Raw genomic sequence first — 18,614 nt, 5'->3', positions numbered from 1 at the left:
ATTTTTTAAGGAACCGCCATACTGGTTTCCATAGTGGCTGCACCAGTTTACATTTCCACCAACAGTGTACCAGGGTTCCCTTTTCTCCACATCCTTGCCAACATTTGTTATTTGTGGTCTTTTTGTTGATAGCCATTCTGACAGGTGTGAGGTGATGTCTCATTGTGGTTTTGATTTGCATTTCCCCAATGATTAGTGACGTCGAGCAGCTTTTCATGTGCCTGCTGGCCATCTATACGTCTTTTTGAAAAAATGCCTATTTAGGTCCTCTGCCCATTTTTTAATCGGGTTGTTTCTTTTTTTATATTGAGTTGTATGAATTGTTTATATATTTGGATATTCCCCCCTTATTGGACATATCATTTGCAAATATCTTCTCCCATTAAGTAGGTTGCCTTTTCATTTTGTTGATGGTTCCATTCACTGTGCAAAAGCTTTTTAGTTTGATTAGGTACTGTTTGTTTAATTTTGCTTTTGTTTCCCTTGCCTGAGGAGACGTATCCAAAAAAATATTGCTAAGACCAATGTCAAAGACCATACTGCCTTTGTTTTCTTCTAGGAGTTTAATGGCGTCATGTCTTGCATTTAGGTCTTTAACCCATTTTGAGTTTTTGTATATGGTGTGAGAAGATGTTCTAATTTCATTATTTTACATGTAGCTGTCCAGTTTTCCCAGCACCGCTTATTGAAGAGATTGTTTTTTCCCCATTGTATATTCTTGCCTCCTTTGTCATAGATTAATTGACCATAAGTGCGTGAGTTTATTTCTGGGCTCTCTCTTCTGTTCCATTGAACTGTTTGTCTGTTCTTGGGCAGTAACATACTGTTTTGATTACTGTAGCTTTATAGTGTAGTCTGAAGTCAAGGAGCATGATACCTCCAGCTTTGTTCTCTTTTCTCAAGATTGCTTTGGCTATCCAGGGTCTTTTGTGGTTCCACACAAATTTTAGGGCTATTTGTTCTAGTTCTGTGAAAAATGTCATGGGTATTTTGATAGGCTTTGCATTAAATCTGTAGATTGCTCTGGGTAGTGTTGACATTTTAACAATATTATTCTTCCAGTCCATGAACACAAGATATCTTTCCATTTATTTGTATTGTCTCCAGTTTCCTTCATCAGTGTCTTCTAGTGTTCAGAGTACAGATCTTTCACCTGCTTGGTTAAATTTACTCACAGGTATTTTATCCTTTTTGGTTTGACTATAAATGGGATTGTCTTCTTAGTTTCTCTTTCTGATAGTTCATTATTAGTGTATGGAAATCCAACAGATTTATTTATATTACTCTTATATCTTGCAATTTTACTGAACTTATTTATTAGTTCTAACAGTTTTTTGGTGAAGTCCTTAGGGTTTTCTAAATATAGGATCATGTCATCTGCAAACAGTGACAGTTTTACTTCTTCCTTTCCAATTGGATGCCTTTTATTTCTCTCTCTCTCTCTTTTTATTTGATTGCTGTGGCTGGGATTTCCAATACGATGTTAAATAGAAGTGATGAGAGTGAACATCCTTGTCTTGTTCCTGATCTTAGAGGAAAAGCTTTCAGTTTTTCACCATTGAGTATGATGTTAGCTGTGGGTTTATCATAAATGCCTTTATTATGTTGAGATATGTTCCCTCCATACCAACTTTGTTGAGATTTTTTTATCATAGAAGGATGTGGAATTTTGTTAAATGCTTTTTCTGCATCTATGGAGGTGATCATGTGATTTTTATCCTTCATTTTGTTAATGAGGTGTATCATGTTGATTAATTTGTGGACATTAAACTATCCTTGCATCCCAGGAATAAATCCCACTTGATCGTGGTGTATTATCTTTTTTATGTATTGTTGAATTCAGTTTGCTAATGTTTTGTTGAGTTTTGCATCTGTGTTTATCAAGGATATTGTCCTGTAATTTTCCTTTTTTGTAGCATCTTTGTCTGGTTTTGATATCCAGGTAATACTGGCTTCGTAAAACGGGTTTGGAAGTGTTCTCTCCTCTTCAATATTTTGGAATATTTGAGAAGGACAGGTATTAATTATTTAAATGTTTGGTAGAATTCCTCTGTCAAGCCATCTGGTCCTGGACTTCTGTTTATTGGGAGTCTTTTGATTACAGATTCAGTTTCAAAACTAGTTATTGGTCTGTTCAGATCTTTTATTCCTGACTCAGTCTTAGAAGATTGTATGTGCCTGGGAATTTATCCATTTCTTCTAAGTTGTCCAGTTTGTTGGCATATAACTGTTTGTAGTTGTCTCTTATGCTTGTTTGATATTGGTTGCAACTTCTCTTTCATTTCTAATTTTATTTGTGCTCTCTCTCTTTTTATCATGAGTCTGGATAAAGGTTTGTCAGGTTTTTGTTTTTTTTTTTTGTCTCTATTCCCTCTCTGATCTTTATTATTCCTTATTTCTGCTACTTTGGGCTTTGTTCTTCCTTTTCTAATTCCTTTAGATGGAAAGTTAGGTTGTTTATTTGAGATTTTTCTTGTTTCTTGAGGTAAGCCTGTATCACTATAAAATTCTCTCTTAGAACTACTTTTGCTTCATTCCACAGATTTTGGACAGTTGTGTTTTCACTTTCATTTATCTGTCAAGGTATCTTTTTATTTCCTTTCTGATTTCTTCATTGACCCATTGGTTTTTCAGTAGCAGGTTGTTTAGTCTATTGTTGTTTTGTGTTTTTTCCATTTTTTTTCCTGTAATTGATTTCTAGTTTCATACTGTTGTGGTTGAAAAAGATGCTTGATATAATTTTAATCTTCTTAAATTTATTGAAACTAGTTTTGTGTGATCCATCCTGGAGAAAGTTCCACGTGCACTTGAAAAGAATGTATATACTGCAGGTTTTGGATGGAATGTTCTGTAGATGATCATCTGATCTAATGTTCATTTAAGACCAGTGTTTCCTTTCTGATTTTTTGTCTGGATGATCAATCTATCCACTGATGTAAGTGGGGAATTAAAGTCCCCCACTGTTATTGTATTATTGTCAGTTTCTCCCTTTATGTCTGTTAATATTTGCTTTATATATTTAAGTGTTCCTATGTTAGGTGCATGTATGTCTCTAAATGTTATATCCTCTTCTTGGATTGACCCTCTTATCATTATATAATGCCCTTTGTTATCTTTTGTTATAGACTGTGTTTTTTTGTTTGTTTGTTTGTTTTGTGGTACACGGGCCTCTCACTGTTGTGGCCTCTCCCGTTGTGGAGCACAGGCTCCGCAGCCATGGCCATGGCTCACGGGCCCAGCCGCTCCACGGCATGTGGGATCTTCCCGGACCGGGGCACGAACCCATGTCCCCTGCATCGGCAGGCGGACTCTCAACCACTGCACCACCAGGGAAGCCCTAGACTGTGTTTTAAAGTCTATTTTGTCTGATATGAGTATTGTTACCCCAGCTTTCATTTCCATTTGCATGGAATACCTTTTTTCATCCCTTCAGTTTCAGTCTATGGGTGTCTTTAGCTCTGAAGTGAGTCTCTTGTAGGCAGCATATAGATGGGTCTTGTTTTTTAATCTATTCAGCCGCCCTGTGTCTTTTGATTGAAGCATTTAGTCCATTTATGTTTAAAGTGATCATTGATAGGTATGTACTTATTGCCGCTTTATTTGTTTTCTGGTTGTTTTTGTAGTTCATTTGTTCTTTTCTTCCTCTTTTAGTCTCTTCCCTTATAGTTTGATGCTTTTGCTTAGTGTTATGCTTGAGTTCCCTTCTCTTTGCTTTTTGTGCATCTGTTATAAGTTTGATTTGTGGTTATCATGTAGTTCATATACATCAACCTATATCTACTTGTTTTAAACTGATAGCCATTGAAGTTCCAACACATTCTAAGAGCTCTACGTTTTTTTACTCCTCCCCCACCTCCCATGTTTTATATTTTGGTGTCATGTTTTGCATCTTTATGGAAAGGACAATTTTTATATCTAAAGACTAGAGGGAGTAAAATTGGATATATAAATAAAGTTCAGCCTTAGTAGTAATTAAAGATATGCAAATAAAAGCAACAGTAACACATGTTTTGTTGATTGATTAGCAAAAAGAGAACAATTTACAGGATTGTTATAGTGTGCTGAAATTCACAGATTATGGATGCCCTTGTACATTTACAACTGATGTGGCAGTAGGTATCAAGATCCTAAAATGCATTAGGAGAGGAAAGAGTTCTTTCTCAAAGTAACATTCCATCTGATAACATGGGAAGGGAGTTGGTAAATCACCACTTTGCAACCCCTGTAATAAAGCTTGGATTGCTAAATCTTTAGCAGAAGTTGGGGGGGTGGGCGCGGGCAGTTGGTGAGGAACAGGATATTTCAGTGGTATTAAAATGTTTCTTCATGATTGTGGCAAAATATTAAAAATTGGTGAATTTGCGTAAGGGGTGTATGAGAGTTCTTGCAGATTTTCTCTAAGTTTCCACATTATTTCAAGATATTTTTAAGATGCCCCCTGTAACTAATAATCCATTTCAGGGAATATTATTTTTTAAAGCCTAAATATAAACTATATGAATGAGTATATTAATCATGAAATTATTTCTAATAGGGAAAAATTAGAGGCAAATTGGAAATGTTTAAATAAAGGTACATCCACCTATAGGGTGTACCATTTTACATGATACTCAGGAAGTCTGTGAGCACTATGGGAAGATGCTTATTTTCTTAAAGAAAGGAAATAGTAATGTACCCTATTGTTTACAAAAAAAGGTATATTTATAAAAAAATAGTAGAAAGGAATATATAAACATGACAATAGTGGTGTTTTGGGGCAACCCACTAGTAGTGGGTAATTGTCCACTCCTCTTACATAAACTTGCTATAATACGATTATATTACTTTTATGCTTTTTTAAGAAAAGTGTTTTAACAAAGGAAGAGGGCGTAGATAACCTTGAAACTTGAGCACGTTCTCTGTGTGTGAGCCGAGCTGAAGTGCGCTGAAGAGGGACAGGCCCTGGAAGGATGGTAACAAGGAGAGTCTAATCTCCGGAAACTAGTGTTAGTGGATTTGACCATATTCGAGGACCAGAAGAACCTAGCTAGTCCTTTTGCAGTAGAAAAGTCTCAGTTGGCTGGCGTGTGCTAGGAACTGCTAAGCAGGATAATCAGGTTCGTGCAGTACACTGGTTATAGACAAAGGGTTTACGTAGAATGATCATTTTGATGCCCCTTCGATGGGTTGTTCGTTGCTACCTGGAGATGTATGGGATCACTGGTTAATCACGGCTTGGGTTGTCAAAATGTCAGATTAACTGCCTTTAAATATGCTGCTGGTTTTGGTGTTCCAGTTTGCTTCCATAAACAAGTGTTGGATTTTATTTTTTCTGTTAACCCCAGAATAGACCCCAGTTGCTCTTTGAACCTCATTGGCCCCTTCTGACTCTGAAGTATTTGTGGGTCAGTAGAGACGAAGCCTGTTTCCTGGACATCTTCAGGGGCCACCTCCCAGTGGCCAAGGGCACCGTCAAGGGCATGTCTCTGAGCTTCACCAGAGCCTGAGTGAGGCGTGAGATGCTACAGGATTTGTACTTTCTTATGATTTCCATTTTTAGATACTTAAAATTGTGGGGTTTTCCCTTGTACATTTTCAACAAATCACAAAATGAACTGCGAGTGTACAGAAGAATATCTTAATCCAGGTTAACATTCTGATTTTCAAGTATCTCTATCATTTTGTGAGGCATGACTGACAGATCCAATTATATTTATGCTCCATTTAGTTAATAAATTAAATTTTTTGTGTGTGTGTGGTACGCGGGCCTCTCACTGTTGTGGCTTCTCCCGTTGCGGAGCACAGGCTCCGGACGCGCAGGCTCGGTGGCCATGGCTCACGGGCCCAGCCGCTCCGCGGCATGTGGGATCTTCCCAGACCGGGGCATGAACCCGTGTCCCCTGCATCGGCAGGTGGACTCTCAACCACTGCGCCACCAGGGAAGCCCATTTAGTTAATTTTTTAATCAGCTGAAGTACAAGGACTGCAAGGCAGTTGGAGATAGTGGAGAAAACCAGTTTAAGATCACGAGGCCTCAGCTCTAGTTCTCAACCTGCCGTGATTTACAAATCTCCTCATGCCCCAAACCCTCTGGAAATGTTTTATTCTCTGCAGACCGAGCCACGGGGATTAGATGGATTAGGTATTTGCAGAGGTCTCCAGCTCCAGCATTTTATGATGCTGTTACTCCAGGAGAAGGGTACTTTATCGCCATTTCCTTGTGTACTTAGAGCAGGTCTCCAGCTCCAGCATTTTATGATGCTGTTACTCCAGGAGAAGGATACTTTATCGCCATTTCCTTGTGTACTTAGAGCAGGTTCACATACTGTAATAAGCATGCCTGGGGAATCTTTAAAACGAGGGCGGCCATCGCTCGTTGATAAGGTGCAGGGGGAATAGAAAACATTTGGTTGGCTAAGCTTCCACTCAAATACAGCAGAATACAGGTGGAAAAGTGCATCAGAACCGTATTCTGAATGGAATAATCCTAAGATAATTGTACCTAAAATCTAAAAAGTATTTTTAAAAGGTTTTACCCAATTTAGGGGGAAGAATTGGGAATCCTGTGATGTAGTTTATTTCTGAGATTAGCCGCTTAACATCAGTCGAGTGTGTAGACTGTGTCTCGCCTCCGGTTTGACTCTGAAACACCTGTGCCCCTCCAGGTCGGTTCGGTGGTGGCCGTGGGCTGGATTCGCTCGCGGAAGGCCGTGGACTGGCGCCTCTTCCGGAACATCTTTGTGGCCTGGTTCGTGACCGTGCCCGTAGCAGGGCTGTTCAGTGCTGCTGTCATGGCTCTGCTCGTGTACGGGATCCTTCCGTTCGTGTGACCGGTCCTCTTCCAGCCGGTAAACAAGGGATGGGCCGGGCTGCGTGTGGGCGCTGCGTGCTGTCTCCCGCCAGCGCCTCCACGACCCTCTGTGATGTTCCAAACCACACCGTCCACCTAGGTGTAGAGTCGTCCTCCAGAGCTAACTTGACTACTGTACATAATCATGTGCACTAAACTGGTATCGTGGTGATAGAACATGGTGCGGTTACTTATATATTAAATATATATGGTATGCATAGAATAATAGGTAGTGCTATTTCAGACATACTCGAAATGGGAGTGGAGACACTTGCCTAGAATTCGATATTCAACAAATCTTTGTACATACTGATTTCAGTGGCAAATTTTAAGAACCTTTGAAAAGGAAAGTGTAGATTGGAAAATGGTATTTTTTTCCCATTTAATATACTGTAACGTAAGTGAGATACAGGATGGATGATACCCATTTGGGAAGGTGTATGTGTGTCAGTGTGCTACTGAATACTGGAACAGGAGTTCACAAGTGCTTTCACTGAAGAATTTGTTCATATACTGTGTATTGATTATGTAATATATCATAATTGCTTCTGTAAATACTTAAAACTGTAATTTTTTAATGGTGTGCTTCCCTTATCCTTTTTTGATCAGAGAAGTTTGGAAAGTACCAAAGAAGCAGGGGAATAGTTTGCCAGTATTATATTTTCATACTGTTTGTCTCCCCTTCTCACTAATCCTACCATTAGCCTGGGATGCGGCAGGACCACCATGCTCTGAGCTGCCCTGGAGCAGGGTGTATGGTGAGGCACCAGCCCCCCGCGTGTGTGCACGTCCCACTTCCGGTCCCCCTCCCCGCCACCACGCTGCCACTGCTGCCCCGTGCCAGATCTTGGCCCTTCGTTGTTGTCAGTGTAGAGAAGGTACAGCGGCGAGGACGCGTGATTGAGCACTACATATCAAGTCCAGTTTAAATTTCCGCCCCCTCCTCCCCTGCAGCCTGAAGGATGGACCTCTAACCTCAGACACGGAGGCAAGTGCTCTGACATTCTGGAAGCTCAGGAGTGGGGAGGGCTGAGCTGTTAGACAATACACTGGACTTGACTTCCTTGAGGCCTTCACTAAGTGGAGCAGCACGATGTTCTGCTGCAGCCCCACTGGCGTCTTCTTTTTCGATAGCGGGAGGAAGTGTGACTAATGCTAGAGCCTGAAACTATGGAAATGCTGCTAAAACTTTTATATTGACAAACATTTTCTCGGTACTTCATTGTGATTTTTCATTAATCAAACATATTACATTTATAATAAAAACATGCCCCTCAAAAGTTTTGCCTCTGAAGTCTTTTTCTAAATACCTATATAATGTTTCTTATTGAGTTTCCACAAAAATAAAAGCTATAATTTGTTTACTTCTATTTTTCAAATACCTTTTTCTCTCTTATTTTACTACTAGTACATGTTTGTGCAGAAAATACACATGAGGGAGAAAAGGAAAGAATGGCCCGAACAGCCCGGCATCCCGAAATTGCCGTGCGTTCACACACACTGAGCCTTTGGTGATGAGCCGTCTCAGGAGAGCTGGTCCCCCATGGGACCTTTGTTAAAGGGACCGTCACACTCTGCTCGGTCTTCCCGCTTCGCTCTTAAGTCAGTCAGACTCAGGGGAGTTGGGGCCACAGCTCACACGTCCAGAGCTGAGGACCCAGCAGGAATGCACGTCCTATCTCCCTTCTTGCTCAAGCAGCTCAAAAACCCAGCTCCGTGAAGCATCAGAAGCTTCAGAAGGAAACTCGTCCAGTCTCTGCAGCAGGAGTCCATCTCCTTCTGGAGCCGGAAAGGTAAGAGGTGAGGAGGGCTGGCCAGCTGTAAACAGTTCTCCACAAAGAAACCTGCCCACCCTGATTTTTAAATGGCATTTTAAGCCTTTTATGTCCCTGCTTTTGTTAAAACCATGCATTCAAGAAGTTTTCTTTCCTCCTAAACTTTGTAAGAAAAATAACAGCACGACACAGTGTCAGTTTGCAAGCTGTGTCCTGGGAGAAAGGCTGGTGTCTCAGCCCCGCAGCCAGGGTGGCAGAGACCCTGGATGTGAAGTGGGACAAAGGTCACACCCACACTGGGCCCTCAGTGACTGCCTACAAGAGAATCATTTAAGATCTAGACACACAGACTTAAAGTGAAAGGATGGAGAAAGATATTCCATACAAATGGAACAAAGACTGTAACAGAAGACAAGGACATTACATAATGATCAAGGGATTAATCCAAGGTCAATCCAAGAAGATATAACCATTGTAAGTATATATGCACCCAACATAGGCGCACCTAAATCCATAGTGCGAATATTAACAAACATAAAGGGAGGAACTGACAGTAACACAGTATTTGCAGGGGACTCGAACACCTAACTGACGTCAATGGAGAGATCATCCAGACGGAAAATCAGGGCAGAAACACTGGCCTTCAGGCCAGTCCATTGCTCTTTATAAAACATTCTGTCCCAAAGCAGCGGAATACACACCATTTTCAAGTGCACATGTAACAGTCTCCAGGATAGATCTCATGCTAGGCCACAGATCAATTCACAGTAAATTTAAGAAAACTGAAATCATATCCAGCATCTTTTCAGAACACAACACTGAGACCAGGCAATGACTAAGCTGTGTGCAGAGACGAGCCTTCCCCGCTGCCCCTCCCTGCTTGGTACGTGACTGGGATGAGGGCAGAGGAGGGATTCCCCCGAGGGGAGGGGACGCCTGATAGTCTTTCCATTGAGTTAATCCGCCTCTTCCTCTAAAAATGCAAACAAACACTCCTCGGACAAGGGACCCTCCCGCATCCGTGGCACCTTACTGTGACTCTGTCACCAGATACTGCGCTGTGCAGAGACGGCGGCGTGCAGCTCAGGAGCGCCTGGGGACACGGCCTCCCCTTGGGGCAGAGCCTGCATGCAGCACAGGCTGCAGAAGGAGCTCGAGCTCCGGGACAAGGTTCTTGTACTTCATTCTCTGCTTTTCCAAATGAACTGACCTCCTGAGCAAATATGTAAACACATTTGTTCATTTTCTAGAAGATAATTTAAAGAATCAGTCTCCCTGTCTCCTCAGCATAAGCTGCACAGTAGAGATTTAAAACCATCTCATCCCTCAGAAAATGGGAGCGTGTAAAGATCTGTGGCATCAGCAAGCTTATTCAAGTACAGAGGGAGGCAGGAAAAGGGCGCCTCAGGGAGATTACACAGGCTCTTCGGGGCCTCACAGGAGGCTGTGTGCAGGCCGCCCCGCCCACTGCCTCCAGGTTCTTCGGGGGGCACCGGGGCGCACGTTCCTCACAGGGCAATGGGACCACATGGGCCGTGAGGGTCCCTGGGACAGTGGCAGGAGAGGGGCCGCTCAGGGCCTGGCCCACAGTAGGGCTCCGTAAACAGGGGCCTGTTCTTCCACTTTTCAAGGATGATTTCCCACAGGAGTGCTCAAAGGGCAGCACTGAATTAGGTGATGAAGAAAAGGAGTAGATCGGGCTTCCCTGGTGGCGCAGTGGTTGAGAGTCTGCCTGCCGACGCAGGGGACACGGGTTCGTGCCCCGGTCCGGGAGGATCCCACATGCCCCGGCGCGGCTGGGCCCGTGAGCCATGGCCACTGAGCCTGTGCGTCCAGAGCCTGTGCTCCGCAACAGGAGAGGCCACAACAGTGAGAGGCCCGCGTACCGCAAAAAAAAAAAAGAAAGAAAAGAAAGGGAGTAGATTAACCGCGGTTAGCTGGGCGAGGCAAAACTAGAGGCTAAAGAACGCAGAGAATGGCTTCTCTGCAGGCTTGGGGACGCTGGTGGAATGTGGTTAAACCCTCACGAGGGGATGTAACTGTTCTCGGACTGTCACCTTCCTAAATACCTTTACAGCGCATCATCCTTTATTATTGAAAAGACAATGAAACGCCCCCGAAACATATTAAGAAAAAAATCACCTACACTCCATCACCCCACCACCATTCCTTTTGAAACATTGGCCTTTGAAACCTGGAGCTGGCCAGCCACTGGGGAAACTGAGGCACGGGATGAGAAAAAGTTCAGGCAGCCCAATGGTAACAGGACAGAGCAGCCCCAGGCCTGACTGGATCATCTCCTCCGGTTCAGCGGCTGTCAGACCGTGTCCACAAATGCGGTCTCTAGATAAAGGACGGTGCCATGGCCAAGAGAGGAAGGGTCAGAGAAGGAACACGATTAAGACCTTGGAAAGGAAGCCCAGGAAAAAGGGTGAGAGGGTTATTCTGACTGTTTTTATAGAGAAACACGAGGAATTAAATCTGATTTTAAGTAGGGAATTTCAGACTCAGTAAGGGTGAGCAACTGCTCTCAATCTCCACTGCCTGGAACAAAATGAGACCGTCAACAGAGCCAGAGCAGGATGGATTTGCTGCCTGTTCCCCAAGGCCTGAAATTCAGAGGTTAAACCAAACCCGAAGTGTAGATTCCAAACTATGAGTTGGGATGTGTTGGGGAAGGGAGGGAGGAGGTCGAAAGAAAGGAGACAGACGGGCCTCCAGGACAGAAGCAGGGACCCCACCTCCGGGCCAAACATCTTCCATGAGCAGCGACAGCAGCGGCACCTAGTGGGGTCAGATGTAATTGCGGTCATGGCCCTCTTTCCAGAACTTTTTAAATTGCAGCAGTGAAGTCACCTCATGGAATGTTCATTAGGTCATAATTCAAAGAGTTCCTAGAAATGTCAGGAATTACCTGTGCTGCTTTGATGGCCACAGGTAACTATGAGTACCTGCCAAAGGAGGACCTCAATCCGGATGTAGAAACTCCAAACCAGGCCCACCCGCCTGACGGCTCACTTTCTTCATTCAGTAAACGACCACTGTATGCCCATCATGTGCCATGTGCTGACCTGGCCACAAGAGGTTAGGCAACAGGGGGTAAGAGGACAGAAGGGTAAGAGGACAGAGGGTAAGGGAACAGAGGGTAAGGGGACAGAGGGTAAGGGGACAGAAGGCAAACAGGACAGAGGATAAGAGAACAGAGGGTAAGAGGACAGAGGGTAAGAGGACAGAGGGTAAGGGGACAGAGGGTAAGGGGACAGAAGGCAAACAGGACAGAGGATAAGAGAACAGAGGGTAAGAAGACAGAGGGTAAGAGGACAGAGGGTAAGAGGACAGAGGGTAAGGGGACAGAAGGGTAAGAGAACAGAGGGTAAGAGGACAGAGGGTAAGAGGACAGAGGGTAAGAGGACAGAAGGCGAAGAGGACAGAGGGTAAGAGGACAGAGGGTAACAGGATAGAGGGTAAGAGGACAGAGGGTAAGAGGACAGAGGATAAGAGAACAGAGGGTAAGAGGACAGAGGGTAAGAGGACAGAGGGTATGAGGACAGAGGGTAAGAGGGCAGAAGGCTAGGAGGACAGAAGGATCGGTCTCTGGGAGATCATCTTCAGGGGCCATTGGGAAAGGAAATCTGCCGTAGGGTGTGACTGCAGCCGCCGGAGGAGGGGGGAGGGGGGCTGTTTCTAGAGGCTAGGAGCCTGGGGAAGGGAAGCTTTCACGGAAGAGGCAGAAATTTGGCGAAGACTCCCAGCGCAGAGTGGCGGCGAGAGCACTGGTTCTACTGGGAAATGGCACCTTTTAGATGCCGGCAGAATAGCGGAGAAGAGGCGTCTGACAGGCCGCTTGCAGGAAAGGTCTGGAGAGGCTCAGCAGTCCAGGCAGGACGATGGGCGCGGTGGGCGGTGAGGGATGAGAAGCAGCTCGGGGCCGTGGAAAGGGCACACACCCCACTCTCCGCCAGCTGGGAGCTTGCCTGGCCATCTCTCCGGGGGAGGGCGGGTTAAAAGCGCACACTGCAGGCGTAAATATGCCGGACGTCTCCGTGTGATGGGCCACTGTCAGCATCACACTCCGGACTCTCTGTGCCCTTATATTTTATACTCCCGAGGGAGTGAGTGTGCCTGACTGCTGCACTGGGGAGAAAGACCGGTCGGAGCACAAGCACCCCTCTCCTCTGTGCCACCCAGGCCGGGCAGCCCGGCCCAACACTGCTGTCACTGTCGCCCCGAGCTAGTGTCAGGTAGCACTCACAGTGGTGAGGACGAAGCCACCTTGTCCTGACCCGCAATCTGTTCACAGCCCCAGGGAGGGAGGACGGAGCTGTTGCCCTTACACTGAGGACAGGCCAGGGCATTCGAAAAAGCTCCTCACTCCAACATACCCCCAGGGCGTCGAGGTAGAGAATAACCAAGGCTGAGGGCAGAAACTGAACGTCAAGTTTAAGTGGAGGGCAAAAGAACAGGGGTCTTCTGCTCATTTTTGGATTGGGTTGTTTTTTTGATATTGAGCTGCATGAGCTGCTTGTAAATTTTGGAGATTAATCCTTTGTCAGTTGCTTCATTTGCAAATATTTTCTCTCATTCTGAGGGTTGTCTTTTGGTCTTGTTTATGGTTTCCTTTGCTGTGCAAAAGCTCTGAAGTTTCATTAGGTCGCATTTGTTTATTTTTGTTTTTATTTCCATTTCTCCTGGAGGTGGGTCAGAAAGGATCTTGCTGTGATTTATGTCATAGAGTGTTCTGCCTATGTTTTCCTCTAAGAGTTTTATAGTGTCTGGCCTTACATTTAGGTCTTTAATCCACTTTGAGCTTATTTTTGTGTATGGTGTTAGGGAGTGATCTAATCTCATACTTTTACATGTACCTGTCAAGTTTTCCCAGCACCACTTATTGAAGAGGCTGTCTTTTCTCCATTGTATATTCTTGCCTCCTTTATCAAAGATAAGGTGACCATATGTGCGTGGGTTTATCTCTGGGCTTTCTATCCCGTTCCACTGACCTATATTTCTGTTTTTGTGCCAGTACCACTGTCTTGATTACTGTAGCTTTATAGTATAGTCTGAAGTCAGGGAGCCTGATTCCTCCAGCTCCGTTTTTCATTCTCAAGATTGCTTTGGCTATTCAGGGTCTTTTGTGTTTCCATACAAATTAAATAGACATTTCTCCAAAGAAGATATACAGATTGCCAACAAACACACGAAAGAATGCTCAAAATCGTTAATCATTAGAGAAATGCAAATCAAAACTACAACGAGGGCTTCCCTGGTGGCGCAGTGGTTGAGAGTCCGCCTGCCGATGCAGGGGACACGGGTTCGTGCCCCGGTCCGGGAAGATCCCACATGCCGCGGAGCGGCTGGGACCGTGAGCCATGGCCGCTGAGCCTGCGCGTCCGGAGCCTGTGCTCCGCAACGGGAGAGGCCACAACAGTGAGAGGCCCGCGTACCACAAAAAAAAAAAAAAAAAAAAAAAAAACTACAATGAGATATCATCTCACACGGGTCAGAATAGCCATCATCAAAATATCTACAAACAATAAATGCTGGAGAGGGTGTGGAGAAAAGGGGACCCTCTTGCACTGTTGGTGGGAATGTAAATTGATACAGCCACTATGGAGAACAGTATGGAGGTTCCTTAAAAATTATCATATGACCCAGCAATCCCATTACTGGGCATATACCCTGAGAAAACCATAATTCAAAAAGAGTCATGTACCACAATGTTCGTTGCGGCTCTATTTACAATAGCCCAGACATGGAAGCAACCTAAGTGTCCATCAACAGATGAATGGATAAAGAAGATGTGGCACATATATATAATGGAATATTACTCAGCCATAAAAAGAAACTAAATTGAGTTATTTGTAATGAGGTGGATGGACCTAGAGTCTGTAATACAGAGTGAAGTCAGAAAGAGAAAAACAAATACCGTATACTAACACATATATATGGAATCTAAGGAAAAAAAAAAAAAAGGTCATGAAGAACCTAGGGGCAAGACGGGAAAAAAGGCACAGACCTACTAGAGGATATGGGGAGGGGGAAGGGTAAGCTGTGACAAAGCGAGAGAGAGGCATGGACATATATACACTACCAAATGTAAGGTAGATAGCTAGTGGGAAGCAGCCACACAGCACAGGAAGATCAGCTCTGTGCTTTGTGACCACCTAGAGGGGTGGGATAGGGAGGGTGGGAGGGAGGGAGACGCAAGAGGGAGGAGATATAGGGATATATGTATATGTATAACTGATTCACTTTGTTATAAAGCAGAAACTAACACACCATTGTAAAGCAATTATACTCCAATAAAGATGTTAGAAAAAAAAGAAAAAAGAACAGGGGTGCTGTTTCTAAAGGGGAAGAGGCCGAGGGAACTGACCCAAGAGCACACAGAGCTGCAGGCTTAAAGGGAAAGGGGGCTCCACGTGCGTGTGCATGCAGAGAACACGGAGGGGGCGCCCACAAACAGCCCCGGCTCTCTCTCAGGGCTCCTTCTGTCCCAGGTTCTGGAACCTGAGCCTGGCCAAGTTGGCAGTGAGCTTCCAAGCACAGACACTTAGTAATAACTAAATGAAGCTTCAGGACATTGACTGCCCTCTGCCCTTTGAGCAGTTATGCTCAGACTATGATGATGGACTAGCGACGCACAGTCTCTTGCAGAGGGAATTAATATTTAAAATATGGTGTCTGAACTTTCATCTCTTCTTACAAAATCTAATAAAAACCTCACGCCTATGAGTTTCTCATCACGAGCAACACCAACACTTTGCTCAATGTCTCTGTCTGGGTAACTTTCCCAAGGGGAGCAAGCAGGAGCCACTGGTGTTTCTTGCCTTGGCTGATGGCCAGCCTCACGGACCCTGGGACCGGGGGGCGCGTCCTCTGCTGAGCCCTGAACGCACTCACCACTGCCAGATACGCTGCCTGCTGTGGCCCGCGAGGAGCCCTCTGCCTTTTTCACCATAACATTGATTAGAAGAGCTTGCCCCTGGTTACAGAAATAACAAATTCACTTTAGAAAACCAGAAAAATAGTAGTAAAACATAAAACAAATAAAAATTAGTTATGATTCCACCTTCCTGAGGTAATGAACATTAATATTCTGGAGTATTTTCTCCTATATTTGCATAAACATTTTTCTTAAATAAAACAGATTAGTTTTTTACCTCGCTTCCTCTGTGTAACATTGTGAACAACCCTCAATGATTCTTACTCCTCAAAAACATGATTTTTGAGGGCTGAGCAATATTCCACTTAATGGAGAGACATACCATCATCCCCCGTTCATTTCATCATCCCCATTTGAACAGTTATCAATTTGTCTCTATTATAAAGAACACTGCGGTTAGAAACCCTGTACATCAATCTGTGTGCATCTCTGATGATTTCCTTAAGGCAAATTCCCAGGCATGGAGCCACCGAATCAAAGAACCACCTGACATAAGATGTGTCTAGACCAGAATGTTGGTCCTCTGCTCCCAGGCTGCACTGAAGGGCAAATAAGCTACCTTGAGGGTAAGGCTCAAGAATGAGGATCCCAGCAGGGTCCTGAATGGATCCGTTTTTCAAATTAAATAAGATCAAATAAATGAGTGGCCACAGGAGTTACAAGGCTGAACTGGAGAGACGGGGGCGGCAGCAGAGGGGGGAATTGCTCAGATGCATTTTACAGGAGAGAAGAGCTAGTACTGAGAATTTCCACATGCGAAACCACAAGGAAGACCTCTGTCCCAGGACCCCTGGCATGGCTTCCTCTCCCGGGCGACTGCACTCCAAGCTGTTTGTGTGAGCAGCCAGCAGATTACGTCACGTAGGTGACCAGGACAGGGCCTGGCTCAGAAGCTCAAGAAATGTGCTTTCCTTTCTGCTACAATGTAATGACGAAGGTACTCAGAACACAGCCCAGCCAGCAATATGAGTCAGTAAAACTGCGGAATAAAGGCTGAACTTCACGTCCCTACGCTCACGTCTGGGTTATTGGATCAACACAAAGTATGGCTCTTTAGCTCTGTAAGAACACGTCACTTAAAAGGGAAAGCACAAGGAAGGATAAAGCACCGACCTACAGCAATCTCCTTCCCATCTAACTCAGGCCGTAAGTACAACCAACCTCACAGGTAAGTAACGAAGCAGTTAATTAGGGGAGTATCTCAGCAGCATTTCCTTGCACCTCCTCATGCCCCAGCCCCATTTCCGTCCACCGCCCCTAAACACCACCAGACTGAAGAGACACGTCCACAGCCACACCCCTCTAACCCGAGGAGCTCCCGGTGCAGCGGCCAGCCCAGCTCAGCATCCCATCCCCGTTCAGTCTGCACAGAGTTCTCCCTGTAAGATACAGGTGTCAACAACACACAATGAATGTGTTGTTTACGCCCCTCATTCCCTTTTCCTTTTCTGTTATACTTAATCTCCTGTAATGGTGGCTCAACCCACAAAGACAGTGAGAAGATAAAACTGTATCATGTGGCTGGTATCACAGATATCTTCTGACATAAGAAGTGGTGGTTGGAATTTGGATTCTAGTAAAGATAATCTTTGGTGGTGGTAGGGAAATACCTTGCAGCACTGAAATTTTCCAAAAGCAATCGTGTCCAGTTGTTTTTAAGATGACTCATTTGGAAGCTGAGCAAGGAACTTGAATAGGCAAATCAGAGAATTATAAATGATTAGTAAACATACAAAAACAGCTCCATCTCACTGGCCATTAGGGAGATGCAATTAAAGCAAGGTATCATTTTTCACCTCTAAAACTGGTAAAAATCTTGAATTCTGATAACATTCAGCGTTTTTGCGGATATGGGGAAATGGGTACTCTTCACCACCATTGGGAGAAACAGATTGGCACAAAATTTCTGAAGGGCGATTTTGTACTACTTATCTAATGTGCACAACCTATGACTCAGCAATCTCACTTCCAGAAACCGATCCTGTAGACCTGCACCTCTCATACAACAGCCCCTACTGTACATGTGGCTATTCAATGTTAAAAGTAATTTAAATGAAACAGAATTAAAAACTGAGTTCTTCCACTGACCTACTTACATTTCAAGTGCTCAACAGCTTCGCGTGGCTAGTGGCTGCCGTGTGGGACAATTCAGACATACCTCATTTTCATCATCACAGCAAGTCCTACTGGGCAGTGCTGCCATGGGAATACGCACGAAGTGGAGAAAGATAAACGGACAGAGATACTCAAGGCAGCGCTCTCTGTAAAGCAGACTGGATATAGGAAAAAGCGGAATAAACAAATGCCACATTTATACAAAAGTGCAAAAATAAAAAATATGAGGGTTATTTATACAAACAGAGGACTCTGCTGTTAACTTTGTAAGTATGGTGCAAGACAAGATATGCATTTTAACATTTTATATATATAGATAGATATTTATGTAATCTCTAAAGACACTGAAAAATATCGCAAGGACACATGTCAAACTATTAGTGGCAGTGGAAGGAAGAGGGACTGGAGAGAGGAATGGGAATTTTCACTTTTATTTATGTCTACACTGACTGAATCTGTAGCAACCAGCACATATTTTGTTAAAAAAAAAAAAAAAAAAGATTTTCAAAAGGAGCTCTACTCTTAGAAAGATGATTTACCAGTAAGCCCTGAAGACATCATAGTCTACTCATTTCTTTTCTAAACTATTTCCATCCTCTGGCCATCACTCTTCTAGATCTAGTCATCAAAAGCATTGTCCTGAGGCCCGGGGGGGCCATGGATGCACCCCATCCAGCTGTGACCCCTCCCACCAGCCTCTCCCTGGCAGCATTTCCCCCAGTTGTCCTCTTTCCTTTGCCCTCTTTTCATCCACTCACACGCTCACTGTCCCTCAAGCAGCTTTACAAAACTACCAACAGGATATAGTCTCTCACACTGCAACAGGTGGCAAGGACCTCGGCAGATGTGCTTCTAACCCCCAGAACAAAGCGCGCTGTCTGACAACGCGGCCTGACCGCAGAAGAGCAGCAGGAGAGCGGGGACGGGCGGCAGCACAGACGATTCAGACACA

General features: G+C 44.4%; 1 protein-coding gene across 6 annotated transcripts in view; it reads left to right on the top strand.

Moving 5' to 3' along the window:
- Window positions 1-10,083, top strand: part of SLC20A2 (solute carrier family 20 member 2) — a 108,376-nt gene extending 98,293 nt beyond the window's left edge. For 4 of the 6 annotated variants that reach the window (XM_022571334.3, XM_022571331.3, XM_089903802.1 and 1 more), the window contains one exon: window positions 6,645-10,079. In XM_022571334.3, coding sequence (XP_022427042.2) covers window positions 6,645-6,809 — 165 coding nt within the window. In that variant the 3' untranslated portion in view covers window positions 6,810-10,079. Of the gene's footprint in view, window positions 1-6,644 lie in introns of all 6 variants that reach the window. The other 2 variants (XM_089903803.1, XM_089903804.1) reach the window with 1 other exon arrangement.
- The last annotated feature ends 8,531 nt before the right edge of the window (window positions 10,084-18,614 follow it).

This window comes from Delphinapterus leucas, chromosome 21 (genome assembly GCF_059928025.1).
Source record: "Delphinapterus leucas isolate spDelLeu-1000000601 "Yukka" chromosome 21, BTC_Dleu_Yukka2, whole genome shotgun sequence".
Taxonomy (NCBI): domain Eukaryota; kingdom Metazoa; phylum Chordata; class Mammalia; order Artiodactyla; family Monodontidae; genus Delphinapterus; species Delphinapterus leucas.
The sequence above is the reverse complement of the archived record's forward strand: the minus strand, read 5'-3'. Positions and strand labels throughout refer to the sequence as shown.